This window comes from Eubalaena glacialis, chromosome 10 (genome assembly GCF_028564815.1).
Source record: "Eubalaena glacialis isolate mEubGla1 chromosome 10, mEubGla1.1.hap2.+ XY, whole genome shotgun sequence".
Taxonomy (NCBI): domain Eukaryota; kingdom Metazoa; phylum Chordata; class Mammalia; order Artiodactyla; family Balaenidae; genus Eubalaena; species Eubalaena glacialis.
In genome coordinates, this window is record NC_083725.1 from 44484519 (window position 1) to 44507535 (window position 23017).

Genomic DNA, 23017 nt, shown 5'->3' on the forward strand with positions numbered 1-23017 from the left:
CCTTGGCTTTTCTGTTTTGAATTACTGTGATTGCTGTCTGTTTCTCTCAAAGATCTATGGTACTATTTAAGTACTTGAGAAGAAGTTTGGGAAAAGTAATACCAAAATATTACTTTAAAGTATTATATTAGATCAGAGCTCTTTGTATTCCTATTTTCAAGGGTTGAAACTGAGGCTAAGATAAGTTGTATTTCTTGCCCTGTAAACCAACATTCTAGTTATGCTATAGTTAGGATCCACACTCAACTACATGACTCCATTATGCGTGTTTTTCTTTTTATCATCTTCTTTATCCAGTCAGAGTCAATGAGAAAATATGGTTTCTTTGGTATATCAAAGCATATGAGAGGAAAGAAGTATTAAATTTTTCAAAAAATATGAGGACTTTTAATTTGTAAGCTCATCAATTCAGTCTACCTTGGCTGCATTTTACCACATTAATTTGACTCGTTCAACTGCCTAGCCCAAATCAAAGTGGGGATTTATATCAGCACAACATGAAAACACTAGTTATTTCCAGTAAAGTAATAACCAAAGGAGTGAGCACCTTGATTTCCTGGCCCACTATTTCCCACACTCTTCTGTGTAGAGTAACTTATAAAAAGGGGAAAAAATAGACTATTTTAAAGGAGCTGGAAATACATGGTGAAATATAATTAAACAACCAAAAACAATTAAATAAACTTGAGCTGCTATATGTAGAAACCAAAATCAATATAATAAGAGAAAAAGAGGGTCATTGCAATGTTCTACATTTTTTTCTCTTCTACTGTGTCTGAATATTCTAAAACAAACTCCAGGTTGAGGTGTTTGCTTTGTGATATTTAGCTTTCTGTGTATAAATTTTGTCAGATGGAGTTTAAAAAAAAAACCCAAATATTCAAAAACACATTGAGCTTTCCTTTCCAGTGACATCTAGAGAACACAGTACAGCACAGTGCATGATAAAAACATATATTTTAAAACTGATTTGTAAAGATTTTAAAAGAATGTCAAAATGTGTCTGTTGATAAGAGCCAAGTTCAGAAACTATTAAGCAACCAGGTAAAGCTCTTAGTATAAATGTTTTGCTGACTAGCAGAGTTTGGGTGGAAACAGTCTTTTTCTGTATAAATTTAAGGGTATAAAATGTGTATTATTATTTGTTTGACTCACATAGGAAAGCATGCATAGTAAAAAATACATGATTCCTTTATTTCTCTATCGTTTCATTCAATATGCTTCTATTATCATGTATCCTGTCTGGCTTCTAAATAATTGTTGAGATACAAACTTGAGCATTGTATTATTCTGTTTGGTAAAAATACTAAAATTTCTACATTTATACTATTTACTTTCATATATTGTTTATACAGTTGATTTTGGCAGTGCTGAATGTTCAATTCAGTTAACAGTTTGGTCAAGTCGGTAAAAATAATTGATGAAACTACTTATTCATTTAAATTGGTGTAACAAACAGGTTGACCAGTGACCAATGTATACACAAAATAGAATTTTTCAATAAAATTTCAGAATGAAGCTGTGGAAAGCCCATATTATGTAATCAAAAGGACACTGGGCTTGGGATTACACAGGGCTGAATCTCTGTCATGTTGTTTATTAGACATGGACTTTAGAGAAATTTCTATCTGAGTTTCAACATCCCCGTTTATAAAAAGGAGGTAACAATAATAAACATACAAAGCAGTGATAAGAAATAAGATACTATATAGAAAGTGTAAAATATTGGTTTCCTTTCCTTCTCTTTATTCTAATGAAGTGGTTGACCCTCATCAGAACTTGACAATGTAGTTCTCTGTGTCCAAATAATGTAAGTCAGGCCCCCTTGATTACAAGAGTTTTTAGGGAAGAAAAATCATAATCACAAGACAATAATGACAAATTAATTCATCACTTTAAATGTTAGTCCCAACAATACTCTTTCCTTCTTAGTATTAAAATCTACCTTTTTCCATCTTGCCAATCTCTTTTTTTGTCAGTTATTTATAACAAATGAGGATACAGCATTCATATATTGCAAAGTGAAACTGCAAATCTTGAAAAAGTTGTGGATTTCAAGGCAAATTTGGAAAATGGCTTCGATCATTAGAGCATAGTTACTAACAAATGAAAATGTGACGAAGTGCCCAGAAACTCTGCAAGAATGTGGACATTACATGATTGAACATATAGTGATTTGAAATCGAATATTGAGAGAGGCCTTGGGAAGATTGCTGAATTCCTCAAGTATTTGGGGAACAATTATTTTTTGTGATCTTTGTAGGTACAAAAGTTAAATATGGAGCATGGGGTGTCATGCTTACAATTTTGTAGGAAAAAGGATGCTAAAAAACAACTTTTTGAGTAATTTTTTTTTCTCAGAGTTGTAGTTATTGCAGAATTTTTAAGTTATGAGATTCAGATTTTATAATGTAAAATTTCATTTTTTAAAGAATGAATATCAACCAAAATATTTTGTTTTAAACTCTGTGAAATTTTGTTCCTGTTTTATATAGAGTTGCTTTAAGTGAGTAATTTCTGGTACCAACTAAAGATGAAGAGGCCCCCTGAATGGGGTTCAAAATCAATATAAAAAATGATGTTACATTTCTATACACTAATAATGAGCTATAAGAAAAATAAATTAATCAAACTATCTCATTTATAATTTCATTAAAATAAAATACCTAGTAAAAAATTTAACCAAGGAGGTGAAAGATCTATACAATGAAAACCATAAGATACTGATGAAAAAAAAAAAAAATGGAGAAACAAAGAAGTGAAAAGATATTCTGTGTTCATAGATTGGAAAACTAATATTGTTAAAATGTCCATAATATCCAATAAACCTACAGATTCAAAGAAATCCCTATCAAAACTCCAATGGCATTTTTCACAGAAATGGAACAAACAATCCTAAAATTTGTATGAAACCATAAAACACCCTGAATAGCCAAAGCAATCTTGAGAAAGAAGAACAAAGCTGGAGGCATCACAGCCCCTGATTTCAAACTATAATACAAAACTATAGCAATCAAAACAATATGATAAAAGCATAAAAGTGAACTCATAGAACAATGGAATAGAAAAGAGAGCCCAGAAGTAAACCCAAGTATATATAATCAATTCATTTATGACACAGGAGCAAAAAATATACAATGGGGAAAGGGCAGCCTTTTCAATAAGTGATGTTGGGAAAATTGGACAACTATATGCAAAAGAATGAAACTGAACCACTATCTTACACCACACACAAAAGGTAACCAAAAATGGATTAAAGACTTGAGTGTAAGACCTGAAACTGTAAAACTCCTAGAAGAAAACATAGTGGGGTAAGCCCCCTGACATAGGTCTTGGAGATGATTTTTTTTTTTTTGGATCTGACTCCAAAAGCAAAGGGAACAAAAGCAAAAATAAACACGTGGGATGACATCAAACTAAAAAACTTCTGCATAACAAAAGAAACCATCAACAAAATTAAATGCAACCTACTGAATGGGGGAAAATATTTGCAAATCATATATCTGATAAGGGGTTAATACCTAAAATATATAAAGAGCTCATAAAACTCAACAGCAAAAAAAAAAAAAATCTGATTAAAAAATGGGCAGAGGATCTGAATATTTTATTTCCAAGAAGCCATACAGATGGACACAAGGTACATGAAAAGCTGTTCAAAATCACTAATCATCAGGGAAATATAAATCAAAACTGCAGTGAGATGTCTCTTCACACCTGTGAGAATGGCTATTATCAAAAGACAAGAAATAACGTTGGCAAGATGTAGAGAAAAGGAAACTTTTGTGCATTTTTGATAGGAATGTAAATTGGTGCAGCCACTATAAAAAAACAGTATGGAGGTGCCTCAAAAAATTTAAAAATAGATCTACCACATGATCTAGCAGTTCCACTCCTGGGTATTTATCTGAACAAAATGAAAACACTAATTCAAAAAGATATATGCACCTCCATGTTCATTGCAGCATTATTTACAATAGGTAAGACATAGAAACAGCCTAAGTGTGCATTGATGGATAAATTGATAAAGAAAGTATGGTACATATACACAAAGGAATATTACTCAGCCATAAAAAGAATGAATCTTGCCATTTGCAACAACATCACCTTGAGGGCATTATGCTAAGTGAAATAAGTCAGACAGAAAGAAAATAAATACCATATGATCTCACTTACATGTGTAATCTAAAAACAAACAAACAAACAAAAGCAAGCTCATGGATATAGAGAACAGATTAGTGGTAGGCTGAGGCAGGGGGTGGGTGGTGAAATGGGAGAAGGTGGTCAAAAGGTACAAATTTCTAGTAATAAAATGAAGTCATGGGGATGTAATGTACAACCTGATAACTATAGTTATTAACACTGTGTTGCATATTTGAAAGTAGCTAGGAGAGTGGATCTTGAAAGTTCTCATCACAAGAAAAAAATTTGTAACTATATACGGTGACAGATGTTAATTGGACTGTTGTGATGATCATTTTGCAATATATAGAAATATCAAATCATTATATTGTACACTTGAAGCTAATATAGTGTTATTTGTCAATTATACCTCAATAAAAAAAAAAGAGACAGAGGTTCTTTAAAGATAGCAATGATACCTGGTGACATTTTGCTTCATTGACAGAGTTCATTTTTCCATTCATTGATTCCTCTCCCATTTCAAACCCTCAGATTCACATTTCCAAGTGCCACTCATCTTCCAGTTACCTTGTTGTCAGTTTGATGTCAATAAATCCCTGCAAACTGGTACTTAATGTTAGCAGATAACGATTTGAGGTGTTATCTCTCTCACAAGCATTTTCATTCTAAAGAAGATGCTTGAGGACAGATCCGCAGGACAAAATTGAATTTAATGCTTACTATCATCCAAGCATTGGGCTAATTGCTTTACATAAACTATCTCTTAATTCTCACAGTGATCCTGTGACATAGTTTTTATTACCTCTCTTTACAGTTAAGATAAGGCTTACTTTAACAAAGTCAATAGTAAGTGTCAGAGCCAGACTGGGAATCCCTGGCTGTCTGAGTTTAAATCCTAGGTGAAATATTCTGTTATAGTATAGTTATTTGGAAGCAGAGACTACCTAGTAATTCCTTTATCACACTAGACGGCCACCTAGTTGCATTCTCTGGATTTGTTAACTTATACATCGTCCAGTTCCACAGTGGATTTGAGGCTGGTGACCTTGTCTACTCATCTTAAGTTGAGATCAAAATATTTTCTATCTAAAGAAAATAAAAACAAAAATTCTTTTTTTTCTTTAATACTAAATGTCTCTGCTGGAGTTTTACAGCTCAGACTTAAGTACTAAAGGCCTCTTTTGCTCTATCCTAATTAAAACTTCACAGAGGAGTCACAGGGCTAGAGGAAATGCAGGGTTGCTTAGACTTAGCATCTGGAATAGGACCAGGGCCCTTAGTCATTCAGCGTCCATTGCTGTTTGAGTACTTTTCTGAAATGAATAACTTATTTATTAGAGAGTGTACAAAGAGAGTGTTTAAGGGACAATGAATTACATTATGCTCTTGTGTTTGCTGTGTGCCAGGTCATAAGCTTTGCTATAGTTCATTAATTATAAATTCACCTATATTCTATGATGATTCAAAACACACATGCAGACATAAAATATTAGTCTGTAAATCTTCATGTAATGCCTCTAATCCAGTTTCCTTGGCACTTCCTATATAACCAATTATTATATTTTATTCTCCTTCACTTTAAGACTCAGGATACATTCAGCACTAGTATTCATGGGGAACCATGAGTGTCATGGAGTCACCACAATTCTGTGATTGAAGGAGGGATAGTAGAGGGATGGGTAGGTTTGGAGAGCATGTTTGGGGGAACTGGACCAGTGTCTATGGTTTTGAATTTGTAGGGAGCCAGATATATCAAACCGAGCATTTATTTTGCCTGGGACTCAATCACACATAATTTTACAAGATTACCAAGGCAAAATGATACTAGGCTAGTAGAAATGAGAATAAGCTAAGGGTCTAGGCAGTAGAATAAGGAAAATGATAAAATGTTTTGGCAAATAAATTTCTTAATTATTATGCTTTTTATCTAGATGCAGGTGGCTTTATATACTGTGGTGTTTCTCTTATTTTAAGTCAAGTTTGTTGGGACTGGACTTGCATCTTTTAAGCTCTTCTTACACCTGTCTCAGGACTTATTAGAGACCTTTGCAAGTAATAGAGATGCCAAATAATGATTCTGGTTCTCTTCTCTTGAGGATATAAGCTCTTCTCTTTTTCAACCATTGAGCCTCTGGTGTTCCTGGGCATATAGAAGGTACATTAAACTTTGAGTATTCTAGATCTTATATGTTTGAAAACTACAGCAATGCAGTCTTTAAATAGTCAATGAATCTTTTGCATCTAAGCAGTTAACTTAATCCTTACAAACATTTGGAGGTAAAAAGTGTGAACTGTAGATATTTTTAATTTCAAGTTGATCTGTTTAAATTGTGCCACATAAAAGCACAAATTCTGTCAGTAATTCACAGCTATTTAAACTGGTTGGTATCATAGAAACAGAACAACTATTTTTTTGTTTGTTTTATTAGTTTTTTCCCCATATTGTTTACTATAGCAAGAGAAATCATGCTGTTCACACTGTAAACAATCTCCCTGAGAGATCCCAACCAATGTCATAATCAATCCTGAGACAACTATGCTGATTATGCCTAAAATTATAGTCTCCTGCCCAGACCCCTTTCCTAGATTTCAGACTTATATTTGAAGTTTTCTGTAATATCTATATGTACCTAACACTTCATATATCCATGACTCAGTTAAACATATTCTATTCTAAAACAATTTTATATCTTAGCCATACACTTGCATTCAGATTCTGTTTGACTAGTGAATGAATGAGTGAATCAATTAATCAGCAAAAACAATCATATATAAAGTGATCAAAATAATTTTAAATAGGCATATTAACATTTTACACATAATTTCTAAAGTAACAGAAATAAAATTGTAATTTTTAAATGAGTAGAAGGAAATATGCATTTAAAAACCTTCCATTAATTAGAAAAAAAAAAGCCCATGAAAGTGAAATGAGGGCAAATAAATCATAGAAAATCAGGGTAACTAGTATAAAATAAGATAGTAGAAATAAATATAAATAGGTTAAATTCATTAGTTAAAAGATAGTGACCCATCTCCTGGAGTAAAGAAAATAAAAACAAAAATAAACAAATGGGACCAAATTAAACTTAAAAGCTTTTGCACAGCAAAGAAAACCATAAACAAGACAAAAAGACAACCCTCAGAATGGGAGAAAATATTTTCAAATGAAGCAACTGACAAGGGATTAACCTCCAAAACATAAGAATAGCTCATGCAGCTCAATATTTAAAAAAATCAAATAAACAACCCAATCTAAAAAGGGTCGGAAGACCTAAATAGACATTTCTCCAAAGAAGACATACAGATGGCCAAGAGGCACATGAAAAGATGCCCAACATCACTAATTATTAGAGAAATACAAATCAAAACTACAATGAAGTATCACCTCACACAGTTAGAATGGCCATCATCAAAAAATCTACAAACAATAAATGCTAGAGGGGGTGTGGAGAAGAGGGAACCCTCCTACATTGTTGGTGGGAATGTAAATTGGTAGAGCCACTATGGAGAACAGTATGGAGTTTCCTTAAAAAACTAAAAATAGAGCTACCATTTGATTTGATTCAGCAATCCCACTTCTGGGCATATATCTGGAGAGAACCATAATTCAGAAAGACACATGTACCCCAATGTTCATTGTAGCACTATTTACAATAGCCAGGTCTTGGAAACAACCTAAATGTCCATTGACAGATGAATGGATAAAGAAGATGTAGTACATATACACAATGGAATATTACTCAGCCATATAAAAGAACGAAATTGGGTCATTTGTAGAGATGTGGATGGACCTAGAGTCTGACATACAGAGTGAAGTAAGTCAGAAAGAGAAAAACAATATCGTATATTAATGCATATATGTGAAATCTAGAAAAATGGTACAAAGGAACCTATTTGCAGGGCAGGAATTGAGACAGAAACATAGAGAACAGATGTGTGGACATGGTGGGGTAGGGGGGTGGGATGAATTGGGAGATTGGGATTGACATATACACATTACCATGTGTAAAACAGATAGCTAGTGGGAACCTGCTGTATAGCACAAGGGGCTCAGCTCAGTGCTCTGTGGTGGGACGGGGGAAGCAGGGGGAGGGAGGTCCAAGAGGGAGGGGATATATGTATACCTATAGCTGATTCACTTCATTGTACAGCAGAAACTAACACAACATTGTAAAGCAACTATACCCCAATTTAAAAAAAACAAAGATAGTAGGCACTCAGTAAGCATTCACTGAATGAAAAGCTAAGTACAATATTTGATATAATAAAATAAGCATTTTTTGAAAGGCTGATAGTTCCATTGTTTAAAAAAAACTCTTGTTTGTGTTCATGGTATAAAAGTTTTAGTATAGCTTTATCCAACATATACATTATATGGTATAAAATATACCAAAGACTGAAATCCTGGTTCCATGATTTATTAAAGATGAGAGCTTAAGGGTTTCACTTAATCTTTCTAAAGGTTAGATTCCTCCTCAATACAACAGGGATGATAAATAATTGCTAACTCTCAGATATTTTGCAAAGATTACATGGTATAGTAAATGTGAAAATGTGATTGTTATATTGTAAAATGCTATATTCATATATATTTTTAACTACAACCTAATACTTTGTACAAGAATTTTAAGTTCCACTTTGATGTAAACTTCTGAGATAATGCTTATGGACAAAATAGGATAAAAAAATATTTAAAGTAAAATAGCAATTACTGATTTTTTATTTAAAAGTATCTATGGTGATAACCTCTAAACCTTAAAGTATTTCTGTATTTGGTTATAGGTTTTATGAGGCTTATTTTTACATTTTCACAGAGCTTTTTTTTTAATAGTATAACCCTGAATTTCAAAATTTCTAAACTGACAGAGGTGATTTTTTGGCAACCAGAATCATTTTCAGCAGATGTGCTTAACAGTCTAGAAAGATATATCTATTTCCTGGTAGATGAATAACTACTTCAGTATCCAATCAACATGTTTTTATTCACAGATGTTACTGACAGGGATTAATATTGCTCTCTTGGGAAGTAAACATGGGAATTTAGCAAATGAGTCAATCCTAGCTTTTGCTTTTATTCACAGGAAAAAATAATGTGCATTGTACATCCATTTGAGATAATGAGTAAATGGATTTTGGGGCTATTTCTGTATATTATTTAATCTTCTCTGATGTATAAACTATTTACAGTTTCATATAGTTGCTACTAAATCTTAGTAGCTGTTATACTTTGAAATAATATTTGAATATGATATTATGTGACCCAAATATCTGTCATAAATGTGAGTTGGTTATGATAAACTAATAACAGGAGGCTAATAGAAACTGTCTAAAGCCCTATAAAACTCTTGTTAGAATCAGCACATTTATTCAGTTATTGAACATGCATTTAATGAATACTTACTAAATGTCAGGTAGTGCACTAAGTATTAGAGATATAAATACGAGGTAGAAAGTTTCATTCTCTTAAGGAACATATAATCTACTAGAGGAGATAAAAATATTAGGAAACTTTTACTTCCAACACTTTACTTCACTTAATAAAGCTCTGATAAAATAAAATAATAAACCAATTATGATTTGAAAGAAGGAAGTAAAATAAGAGTGGGGAACAAAACAGAATCAAGCATCAGTTAACCAGGTATGCTGTGATGATCTACATGGCTATTTGGACTTGACAGAAATTTAGGTCTCAGATTCTAGTACATCTCAGGTTATTTACTCATTTCACAGTGCACAGTCTCATCCCACCAAAACAAAGGCAGTTGTCGAGGCTGTTGCTAACTGCCGCCAGACCAGGGATGCAATCACAAGGCCTCTCTCACTGAGTAGCCCTGGCTTATTCTTTCTACACTCACCCTGACTCTTCAGCAAGAATTTTTGACTTGACTTCCCCAAGACATTTTCAAAGTTCTCCTTTTAATTAATCAAGCAAAGCATTAAGATTAATTCACTATTTCACAGTGTGATTGTGATCTCAACTAATAAATCCAATCACTCAGGTTACAATTTGTTCTTTTGACAAAAATATAAAATTTTCCATTTTATTCTTCCATACTGATGATGTGAATCATGTTTCATTTATCTATTCTACAATTCACAACATCATTAGAGAAAAAGATGAATGGTAAGAAAAGTTTTCTTACTATTGAATACATGGCTGATCTAATATTTACTTGTTCTTGTTTATGATTTCTTTCTCAAAGTTTCTGAGAGTTATGTATGGGTTAAAATCCTTGGCTAACTTATTTATGAATGTTATACATATATTTACTCAACAAATAATTTTTGAGCTCCTACTCTGTGCCAGGCACTGTTCTAGGCATGGAGTTCAACACTGAACAAAAACTACAAAAATTCTGTCCTCATGGAATTTACATTCTAAATCAAGGAGACAGTGAATAAATGAGTAAGTAAAATTGTGCAGTATATGGAAAGTGATGAGCATTATGGAGAGAAAGAAAGTGGAGGAAGAGGAAAGGAATTGTGGAGGTACATATCAAAAGAGGAAAATCAGGAAAATGTTTTACCAAGAATGTAAAATTTGAAGGAAGATATGAATGTGAGAGAGTGAGACATTCATATGCCAAGCATAAGAGGGATCAGGCACAGGGAATAGCAACTGCAAAGGATTTGAGGCAGGACCATGCGTAGTTACTTGTGGAGCATCAGGGAGACCACGACTACATGTGAAAAAATAGGAGGGAGAATAGTAGATAAGGTCAGAGAGATTACATGGAGTCAAATGGTAAGGACTCTCTAACCCACTGTAAAGACTTTGGCTTTGACTCTGAATAAAATGGTGTATTAGACAGCTTGCGGTGCCATAACAAAATACCACAGACTGCGTGGCTTAAACAACAGAAATTTGTTTTCTCACGATGCTGGAGGCTAGAAGTCTGAGATCAGGGTGTCAGCGTAGTTGGTTTCTGGTGAGAGCTTGCTTCCTGACATGCACATGGCCATCATCTCACTATGTTGGCACAATGGGGAGAGAAAGAGTGAGCTCTCTAATATCTATTCTTATAAGGGCACTAATCCCATTATGAGGATCCTACCCTCAGGGCCTTCTATACACCTAGTTACTTCCCAAAGGACCCATCTCCAAATACCATCACACTGCAAGTTGGGGCTTCATATGAATTTTGGGGTAACTCACTTCAGTCTTTAGCAGACGGGAAGTTTTTGGAGAGTTTTGGGCAGAGGGGTGACATGATCCAAATTAGTTTTAAGGAATCACTCTTAGCTAGTATGTTGAGAATAGATTGAAAAAAGATGAAGGCAAAATGAGGGAGCTTAGTTAAAAGGCTACTGCAAAAACCCAGGTAAGAAATGATGGTAGTTTATACTAGAGAACTATCAGTGGAGGGTATGAAAAATGGTCAGGTTTTGGATAAAATTTCAAGTAGGGTCAATAAAACTGATGGTTTCTGTGTGAGGTGTGAGAGAAAGTGAGAAGTTAAGAATGACTCTAAGTCTGATGAATTGTAAGAAATGAAACTGCCATTGATTGAGGTGGAAAATACCTCAGATTTGGGGAAGATATAACCAGGAGTTAAGTTTTAGGCATGGTTAAGCTTGAGGTGCCTATTAGCCATCCAAATGGAAAATTTGAGTAGGCAGTTGAATATACAAGCCAGATTCCTGGTTGGAAACATATGTTTGGGAGACGTCAGTACTTAAAGATCATTGTGAGGTGAAATCTCAGGGAGTGAGGGTATATTAAGGAAAGAAGTTCAAAGACAAACACTTACTTGGGGGACTGCAAGATTAAGAGTTTGAGAAAATGGGGCAAAGTCAGCATAGGGGATTACGAAGTAAGGTAAGGGGAAAACAAGAGTGTGTGGAATCTTTCAAGAAAGTATTTTATAAAGGAAAGAGTGACCAACATGAAGACTGAAAATAATCCAAATGCCATCAACTGAGGAATGGATAAACAGAATGGGGCATATCTGCACAATGGAATACTGTTCAGCAATATAAAATAACAAACTACTGATAAATGCCGCAATATGGATGAAACGTAAAGAAACATTAAACCAAATAAAAGAAGCCAAACACGCACACACACACACATGGATGCACATTGTATGATTCCAGTAAAACAAAATTTTTAGAAAACGTAAAACTATAGAGACAGAAAATAGATCAGTGATTGGGGGCATGGGCAGACATGCCTTTGTGAAATAATGGAAGTTCTAAGACTGGATTGTGGTGATAGTGACACAGCTGTATTAAATATATGAAAACTCATTGACCTGTACACTTAAAATCGGGGAATTTCCTGGGATATAAATTGGATCTCAATAAATCTGTTAAAAAGATAAAGAAAAAGACAGAGAAAGAAGGCAGAGAGACAGAAAGAGACAGAGAGACCGCACTGGAGTTGAATTGGATAGTGCATGTACAGACAGAGCTTTTGAAGAGTTTGCTATGGAGAGGAGCAGAAAAATGAGGTAGTAGCTGAAAGAGGACAGGAGTCGGGAGACATTTGCTTTGCTTTGTTTTGTCTTTAGATGGAGTAGGGGATAGTATGGTTACACCCGGTTGGGAATGACACAGAAGAAATTAAACAATCTCTGGTAAAAATGTAGAAGAGAGGAAAGAGAATTACTGAAGTGATTTCTTTAAGTAGATAAAAAAGGATGAACTTCAGTGCACAAGTTGAGGGATTGGCCTTAGAAGCACAGCAGTGCATCTATACTAAAAAAGAGAAGTTAGAGTGTGAATACACATGTTAATGAGTGTGTGATTTGGTGATGAAGGCTTGTGGAAGTTATCTTCTAATTGCTTTCCTTTTACAATGAAATGGTTATCAGCTGAAAGTGAGGATGGGAGAAAAATTGAATGATGGGAGACATTGAAAGTTTGACAAAATTAGAGTGAAAGGACTAGGTTTGTTTTTTTTCCCCCTTAATTTCTGCTCAGCATAAGTGCACTTGAAATTCATAGTTCGTATTTTAAATTTAGACTAGTCTGCATAACGCTCTATTTTTTTCTACAGTCATATTAAGCTGAGTAGTTTCAGGCATGCAGTAGGCTGAAAAATGGATTTACATCAGGATCAGGGTTTTGCTGACTGTCAAGTCAGTGTGATGAAGCAAAGAGAGATGAAGAAAGCAAGGCTGTATGCAAGAAAATGATAATGAGTGAAGGAGAAAAGTAAGGATCAAAGGAAGGGAAGAAGGGTGAAAAGGAGGTAGGATCAATGATTTGTAGATTTCAATGAGGTTAAAGGATTCCTGGAATCAGGGTAATATAAGCAGTGTGCAGAAGATAGTTCATGCTAGTCAGAGAATAGATGCTTTCAAATGTGGTAATTATGAGATTGTAGATGTTGGTAATAACAGATAAGTGGCTGAGACTGGTTGTAAAACAAGACCATGGGAATGAAGAAAAGAAGGTAAAATCTTCAGGAAATGAAGAAGAATGACAGCAACAAGAAAGTGTAGAGTTTGATGACTTGAAATTTTAAAAATTGAGGGGTCTTTTTTTGTAAGGAGGAAGAAAGGAGAATGGGCAATGAGGAGAAAGGAGGACACATGTTCCAATCTCACACTGAATGGCACATACAATTTGGTAGAATAAATAGCCATAACTTTAAAGAGCTGCAGTGGAAACCACGTCTTCAGGGATTTCAATTGGAGCCAGAATGTAAATGCCATGTTCAACAAAAAAGCTAAAGATAAGCTATAGGATTTGGCTGATCAGCGGATAACTACCCATCTGGTAAGTGTTAAACATTGGTCTAGATGCTGAGCTACTCCTCTTATTCTGTGTCATGCATGTGTCCCCCAATACTTTGCTGTGCCAACACTGATGTTTGAGTAGGTCATTCGGCATAACACTTCAACATGAGTACCTGGTAGAATATAACCTCTCCTACAATTTTAAATTACATAATCAGTCTAATATTTCTTATGACATGTATACAGTAGCGATCAGCTGGCTTTACTCTTGCCAACTTTATTCTTGTTGATCTCAATCAGATATAGCATTTTTATTTATTTAATCAATTATTAATACATATTCTTATCTTACGCTTATCATGTATGCAATTCATTATACTATTTTTTCCCATTAGAAATATTCTGTATATAGTTTTCTCTGCCAATTGGATAATTTGTCTATGTGTAATCTTGCAGCTTTGTTTCTTATATTATCCTCTCTCATTTCATTTTTTAACACATGTTCCAACAGCCTTGCAATATAGATTGTACCTCAGAAAAATCTTACTTTTTCTCCACCGGGGTCCCTGCATATTGTTAACCCCAGAAAGCCTGGTGATGAACAGCTTCATCCTCTGTAGAGCCTGTTGCTTTCTCCTCCTCCTCCTTCTCCTCCTTTCTCTCCTCCCCCTTCTCCATCTTCCCCTCCTTTTTTTTTTTATCATCTCTAACACTTATTTATCTAATACTTCTCTTCAAACAAATCTAATGACCCAACATTAGACATAACATGTATTAATTCTATAGGAGTCTCCTAAACCTACTAAAATCCATTTTAAAATAAGTTAAAACATATAGGTAAGACTAGATATGTCTTCTGTAAAGTTCACAAACTGCTCACAAAAGGATTGGAGTGACTGAATTGACATATAAGAATTAGGTTGGTACGACTCAGAAATTATTCCTCATAGTGATGCCTCTGAGTTTCAAAGCAGAATGTTTTCAAAAATATTTTCCTGTTGAAACATAGTTTACTTTTCTTTCAATTACAAGGAAAGTTAGGAGGGTAAGATAAAGATGAGAAATTTTAAGAAAACTGATTGAGGTCTTATCATAATTTATGATAAGAATTATCTATGGTAGAACAAAACTGAGCCCAAACACTACACTAATAATACAACCTAGAAACAAAGATGGCTTTCACTCTAAACAAAGAAGAAAAATTGGTTGAGGTACCAGGATCCTGAATTCTGTTTCCAATTGTTAACTCTAAAATCTTCATAATTTCTCAGGTAGAAATAGATGTTTGATTCTCTCTCTCTCTCTCTCTAATTGATGCTGCCCTTTCTTAAATTGTATTATAGGAAAACTATACTGAGGTACAAAGAGGCACTCATCTCAAATTATAGGACTCAAACATAATGGGTATATTTTTCTGTGAGTTGGCAAAAGGTAAGATAATTAACCTGAGCACAGTTTACTATTCTGTTACCCCAAACCCCAAGAAGTACTTACCTATTACCATCACTTTTACAAACAAAAACTCAAGTAGCAAGAAAATAACAAGTAAATTATAGTTTTGTATGAACAGAAAAATTTCTTAGCAGTTTTTGTTCCAGTGTGACAAACTACGCCATAAACAACACAGTTTCCAGCTTATCTTCTGAAACAAGATGCACAGTGGTATTTAGTTAACTCAACTCTTGACATTTCAAATAATTTTGAATAGTTTTTACTCTCTCAGCTTATCACTTTCCTTGTGCTCCAAGCAGTATATTCCTCGCTGGTGGCAGGCAGAGACATAACCAGGACAGTCAACACTTAGAAAGACAATGAAACAATCTTATCAGAGAAGCTAAGTTTCCTGCCCAATGGCATTTAGACTACATGATCTTAAATTACTCATGTGGTACTCTGATACATGTCACGAAAACCATGCACATTTCACCTGAATGTTCCCCAGTCAATACCCTGTCTAAAAGAATAAGCATATAGCAAAAGAGAGCAACAACAATATAGAATGGGATCCGACTGTACCTGGTGAATGAGGCGGAGGAGAGCACATCAGAACAACCCCCTGGCCTTCCCTCACAGAGACTGCACTTCTTGTCCGGCCACTAAAATTTCCCAGATCTGTCAACATAACACAGCATTTAGATGCAAGGCAAAAAGGAGCTTAAAGAATTACTACTTTTGTAACTTGTACATACTTTTCTATCATTATCCAGTGAAGGTTTCTTTTTGTTTGTCAAGCAGTGATAGGAAGGCTTTGACAATAAATCTCTACCATCCAATTTTAAATACCACTATTTTCAGATTATATGTACACTCCTAATTTCTGTGTATAGTGCATACAAGTTGCCAGTGTAGGAATAAATTAAACAATACCTTTGTAACACATTAAGTAGTTATTTTACATCTTTATAATAGTTTCTGCATATTAATTTTTCTACCACCAATTGAACCCATTGATACACAGTAAGAACAGAAATAGAAGTGGTTGGAGTGCCTGGTGTCCAACCTGCTGCTTCATTATCTGTCGTGCTAGGAACGGTGTGTAAAACCAAGCATGAATTTGCCAAATTAGAAAGACTTGTGCACTCAAGCAAAATATAGTGAAGATATAAGGTGTTCTTTTCTATAAATGTGAGTTAAAAAAATCATGTTACTTTTATTTTATGGAAGCCTGGAATAGTGTGTACAAATTAATTATACTCATCCATTTTGATTACTCTAGAAGTATTATAGTTATCGAAACACTCATTTGTATGTATGAAGGATTGAGGTTCAATTGTCTTCCCTTAAATTATGTTGCATTTGTGCAATTTAAAATATTTTCCTAAAAATAAAGTGGCCTTAAAAAAAGAATGATAAGCATTATTTATATTTCTTTTATCATTTATTGATCTATTCATAACTCAATACATATGTACCTTTCCTTTTTCTTGGGCTAGGCTGATCAAAGAAATGATTTTTAGTTTCTTGGAAATGGTAGGAGTTCAATATTTTTATAAATAAACATTGTCCAGAATTCCCAGTTTGTAAAACCATGTTCTCCTGGTGAGAAATGCTTCTTGAAAATGTTCTGCCTTTCCTGTCATTATTTACCAATCATAAAAGAGATTTTTTCAAACTTTTCATCATTTCATGCTAAAATAGTATGTTTCATAGTAATACAATGTAGATCTTAAAATTTAATGTCTGTTAAAACGACGAATGATGAAAGTAAGCAGTTAAGAAAATATACTGAATGGATATGAAAGAGATAAATCATTAACTTTAATATTATAAGAGCGATCGTATAACTTACTTTTTTTGAGATATGGGTTACAATTTACTTATTTATTGAATTTACGATCAAACCTTTTAAAACACATTCAAAATCATTAAGGACTAATAAACAGTAAGGGCATAATGAACAAAAAGAGAGGAATTCATTATTGAAGAAAGTGTTTAGGATTTTACCCACAATTCTGCATTTCACTGTAGTTAAGTGTATAATAGTTAATATAAATAATAGATAAACAAAGTGGCAATACAAAAGAGAATAATTCTACTTTTACTTTTTTTGGTGGCTTGAAAAACATACACACTAACTTCTAATAAAAGTCAAGTTCATTCGTTTTCAAATTTATATGATTCATGGCTTTAAACTAACGTGCATTGACCTTTAGAGATAGAAGCTGCCTTTTTTTCCCAACAAATGACCTCAGTCTGATAACAAAGCATGGCAAGGTTTCCCATTTGACTTCCTTTGACTACTCTTAGAAACACAGCACAGTGAGGCAGTGGTTGCAGTGGGGCTGTTATATCTCTTTAGAGATTATATGGTTTTATTGTCCTCTTTTCATCTTCATTAAATTTATAAATTCTGAAAGGCTATTTGGATATCAATTTATTTTAACTGAGTTTCTTAAATGTTTTCTGAAAAGTATATATGTAGCTTCCAATACATTTACTACAAGTTTATATTGTGCTTATTATGACATTTCAAATCAACCTATCGTAGTTAAAAAATATTTTAATAGCAAACAGTCCTAAATGAAGACCTATTTCTGATAAATTGAAGTACAGGCATGGTCTAGAAATTAGACACAAAAAAAGAAAAGAAGATTATACAATAATTATGACCTGAGTTGTGTTTTGAGATCACAATGACCCAAAAGGTAACACTCAGCTCTAATTGCTTTATTTTGTATCATCAGTTAATACAGGTACAATTAACATTTTCTCATGGAATTTTCTCTGTGTCATTATTTCCTAGGAGCTATGGCACCAGCAGTACAAAAGTAAATGGATTTTTTTCAACTATGAATAGATTAATTTTTTTTCATAAAGACATATAGAGAAATACTAAAAAGAAGCCTGCACTTTGAAGGAGAGTGTGTTTTCCTCATTTAAATCCTTCCTCTTAGGAAAAAGAAAAAGAGTAAAACACTATTATTTATAATGTAAAAGTGGTCCTTATGTCAGGCAAGATTCTGGTTGATCTGAGACCAGACTGATGTGAAAAAATTCTTGGTTGGAGTGGGGATGGCAACTAGAGAGAATAGTCTGAGTAAAAATACAGCCAGTTATTTTGGTCTCACTGTGACCAGAAAGCAGTTGGTTTCTTTGGAGGTACTCATCATAGAACTTAGTTTGAGTGCTTATCACATTATTTTAATAAACATTCTATTATATCTAGGAGAGAAATGAAAATAAAAAGAACAAGAGATTTTATGGATGTGACTTTGATTATTTTTTGTCACCTACAGAAGGGAAAAAATACCTGTTCCTATGTTCTATTTTTGATCTTTAAGGGAAAAAATGAGTAAAAATAAAAATCTTAATACAAGGACTCTAAAATTCAGTTTCAAAGTATAAACTGAAGTAAACTTCTTTCTGGACTTAGTATAAAACACATGGACAAACGGACAAGTAATAATCTGGAGGAGAAAGTTTATGATCAAGAATCACAGGGCCTCAGGCCTTGTCTTTTCTTTGACCCTTTTTCCAAGTTCAGAAACTCATGCAGAGTTTGAGAGTGGAGCTTTAACTAGAACTGTGGCTTACAGAATTATTACACCTATTCATCCTAGGTAAACCATACAAAGAAAAAGAGGTATACAATTAATGATATGACTGAGAGCCTCACATGACTGTTAGAATATAGAGCTGGAATGTGTGATTGGAAGCATACTGACCATACGTAAGACAAATCATTTCCTTTATTCATTTAACAAATATTTTTTTCAATGCAAACTATACACCAAATACTATGCTAGATACTGATGATACAGAAAAGCTGTAAAGGAAGGATGTAGATAAATGAACTAATCATACTTACTTGGGCCAACTGTCCATAGACCCAGCTCAGATGAGTCTATGCCACCAAATAAATGCATGATCCCAAACCATCACTGCTTCAGCTTGTCACAGCCATACTTATGGGTAACTAGTACATACCATGTGCATGTACCATATAGCACTTCATGCCATTCCCCTAAATGTATATTGCAAACATATGCACACCAACACATACACATACATACACTGCACATACACTTTGGATTCTTTCCTTCCTTCCTTCCTCAAACCTTCTTGCCTACCTGCCTGCTTTTCTGATTTCCATCTTTTCTTTTCTTTCCTTCATTATTCCACAAAGGGTTTGGGGTAGCTTAGATATATATGTATATAATACAAAATATAAAATAGGTAGTTGACAAATTCCAGGTGAAGGTAAAATTGGTATGACAAAAATCCTGTAGCGTAACATGAGGACTTAAGAAAATATGTCATAGATTTCTTTTGTAAATTATTGGAAGTTGGCCATAAAATTTGACTCATAAACTTAAGCGGGTTAAAACAAACATGGATATGTCCCCAGTCTTAGAATTCATGATTATTTTAAGATCAAAACTTTCTAGTAACTCAGGAGAAGTACAGTGTTGCTGGATATTAAGGTCCAAGAGGGATTTCTTCTGCAAGACTTCATAAAGATCACAGTGGGTGGTATAGTAGGCTGAGCAAGTTTTCAAGTCAATTAGAAAGGTTCTTCACCCACTCAAACACTTTAAGTATGTGTAGTGTGAGCTACACACACACACACACACACACACACGTAAAAATATTTCAGAAATTATTCCCTAGAATGGTGAATTATTTTAAAGTGTTGGAGAGTGACAGGGGTTTTGGATACTAATTTTACAATTATGTATGCTAAATATAAGAGATTGGTTAGTTATTGGGGAGAAGTGAGGGAAAATGGTCAAGGCAAGAAGATAAATCTTATATAATTAGGAATGAAGTGTTGAGGTTCATCTTTCTTCTGGTTTTTAATTTCCTAGTCTTAGATCTGTTCTGAATAAATGGCAATCCTTGGCTTATGGGAGTCATGCACTTGGAAGAAGGAATGGAAATGGGGTGATCATTTTGCATTGCACTTGGTTATACATTTACCCTATAGGTGGGGCCGTAAGTTTTAGACTGTCAATGCTCCAGGCATTCTCAAATAATTCTCTAATGTTAAAAGTGCTATGACTATAGAGATAATTCATTATGACTTCAAAAATTCTTAAAGTTGAGTTTGAATTTTTACAAAAAGTGAAACCATTGAAAAAGGCAAAACACTTTAGATCAGGTGCCGGACACGAGCTTTATTAAATATTACTAACTTTTGGGTATCAGATTCATATGTAAGATTGTTAAGTTTGAGGAACTAAGATGAGTGACATATCTGAGGGGACTCATGGATTTAACTTCTACGATTTCTATAAAAATGACTGATAGATTGCATATTGAAGTCTTTCATCAGTTTTGTTCTTGTTCCTGTTATTATCATCAAGATAATTCAGATTATTGTCAGATTTTTTGTGTATCCAATGTAAATACCCTGTAATAAAAATTGCTCAGACCTCATTCAGAAACTATCTTTGACATTGTAAAATGTTAAAAATATAAGGGCAAATAAAAGAATGGATGGATAATAATTACACTAGCTACTAGCATACTACTGTATGCAAAGTTTCCTGGAAATGAAATAGTAATTTCTCTGTTTTAAAGATTACTAAATGTATGTGAAAAGCAAATAAAAACTTGACTTTGGTCATACAGTTAATAAGTAGTGAGTTGTCAAATCAAACTCAAAGTGGTTGTTTTTAAAAAATATATTAGGAAAAAAGCAATTCAATATTTGGAAGTTAAAACCAACCAATAGTTGGTTTTAGGAATTTAAAAATAATCTTCATAAGCAACTCTTATTAAAAATCATTTTCTGACAGATAAAGATATAGAGATGAGAAAATTAGTGAAAAATGGAAAAAATAATTCATACATTTATTTTGAGAGATAATTAAATTAGCATTTTAATACATAGCTATTTGCATGAAAAGTCTTTCATAAGATACTCTACAACAAGCAAGATTCTTAATAATAATAGTTTAAAATTAAACTAAATTAAAAATTTTAATTTAAAATAAAAATTTGATTATTGAATGGTACCTTGACCAAAAGCCATAGAAACATGAAGCTTTGTGGGGTTTTTTTTTTTTTTTAAGTTATTTATTTATTTATTTATTTTTAGCTGTGTTGGATCTTCTGTGCGAGTTGGGTTTCTGTGCGAGGGCTTTCTCTAGTTGCGGCGAGTGGGGGCCACTCTTCATCACGGTGCGCGGGCCTCTCACTGTCACGGCCTCTCATTGCGGAGCACAGGCTCCAGACGCGCAGGCTCAGTTGTTGTGGCTCACGGGCCTAGTTTCTCCGCGGCATGTGGGATCCTCCCAGACCAGGGCTCGAGCCCGTGTTCCCCGCATTGGCAGGCAGATTCTCAACCACTGCGCCACCAGGGAAGCTCCGCTTTGTGGGTTTTTATTGGCAAGTGTGAGTTCATGAGCTTGTGATCAATTTGTAAGCAGATTGGGCAGGGCTTATTATCCCCAGTTATTGATGAGGACACTGTCATTCATTAAGGTTAAGTAATAAGAATAAAAACTCACAGCCAATAAGGATTTGGGCCTCCAAGATGACAAATTCATTTTGGGAACTAGCATGTTTTTAATCTAGAGTTGTTCTGATACTCTTAATTTAGAATATTTTGATCAATGTGATTTTTAAAAACATTTTCCTATTATATCACATGAAGTAATTCTTTAATATATTTGTTATAAGTCATCTGTAAATGGGACAGCATATCACCTTTTGAAAATGTTTATTATTTAATAAAATTAATCTTTTGAGAATATCAATGGAGCTAATTAGAGGTATCTCAAAAAATACAGTCCCATCTATTACATGGAGATAAGAATTGAATTAAGATACAGCTGGAGACATGGTGAGGTAAATCTACAAGAGACCTGTAGATTTTATAATAATGAAATTTTCCTCATTCCCATTCTTTCTTTGGTTATATATAACAGGTCAGTAATCTCTTGCTATGGATTACCATTTTCACTTTACATATTATCACACCCAAATCATCCAGCCAAAGGGTTCACTGGTTAAGAGGAAACCAAAGCACACCTGTGTATGTGTGCTTTGAAAGAGATGATTTTAACTACATTATAAGTGAAATAGTAAATTGCAAATGCTTTTGTAAAGAGATAAATTATCCAAAGAATGTGATAAAAATGTTTTTGATTTTAGGTCCTTTCTTTGGTATCTTGATGTATGTTATAAAAAGCTACTTCAACTGTGAATAATATATATGGTGAAATAATCGCAAATGTTAAAGTTGTATATAAATTTGTTTAACTAATGTGATGATAGTCTATGAACCCTGGCAGAGGGTTTTGTACATTTGACTTAATTTTCTCCACTCTGGGTAAACAATTACATAAATAATCCTTGTTTGCTTGCTTCTAAGTTTACAATTTTTCCAAACTCAAATTAATCTTAATTCATTGTCTGGAAATTATAAGGCTAAGCATTAGAAACTTATATATACAATGGAAGTAATAGAGCATGTATAGGGATTTTGAGTATTATAGACCAATAGAGATGGGGCCTGTGTGTCACTTAGTAAAACCAGCAAGTCATTTAGTACATACATTGATTCCTAAAACTATTAGATCTTTTTATTTTCTCTCAAAATTTTCAGCCCAACTATCCTCTTCAGCTATTTTACATTTTATAGTATTTAAATAGATAATCACTTCCTCATCTACAACCATGACGCTTTACCCCTTTCTCCTTCCATTTTATTCAAGTACAACTTCAACATTGGTTAAATTGAA

The 23017-nt window shown here is 33.7% G+C and overlaps 1 protein-coding gene across 3 annotated transcripts in view; it reads right to left on the reverse strand.

Moving 5' to 3' along the window:
• CNTN5 (contactin 5) overlaps nucleotides 1–23017 on the reverse strand; it is a 1391352-nt gene that overhangs the window by 414806 nt on the left and 953529 nt on the right. For all 3 annotated transcript variants that reach the window (XM_061204029.1, XM_061204028.1, XM_061204030.1), the window contains exon 6: nucleotides 15843–15938. In XM_061204029.1, the coding sequence (XP_061060012.1) occupies nucleotides 15843–15938 (96 nt within the window). The remainder of the gene's footprint in view (nucleotides 1–15842; nucleotides 15939–23017) is intronic.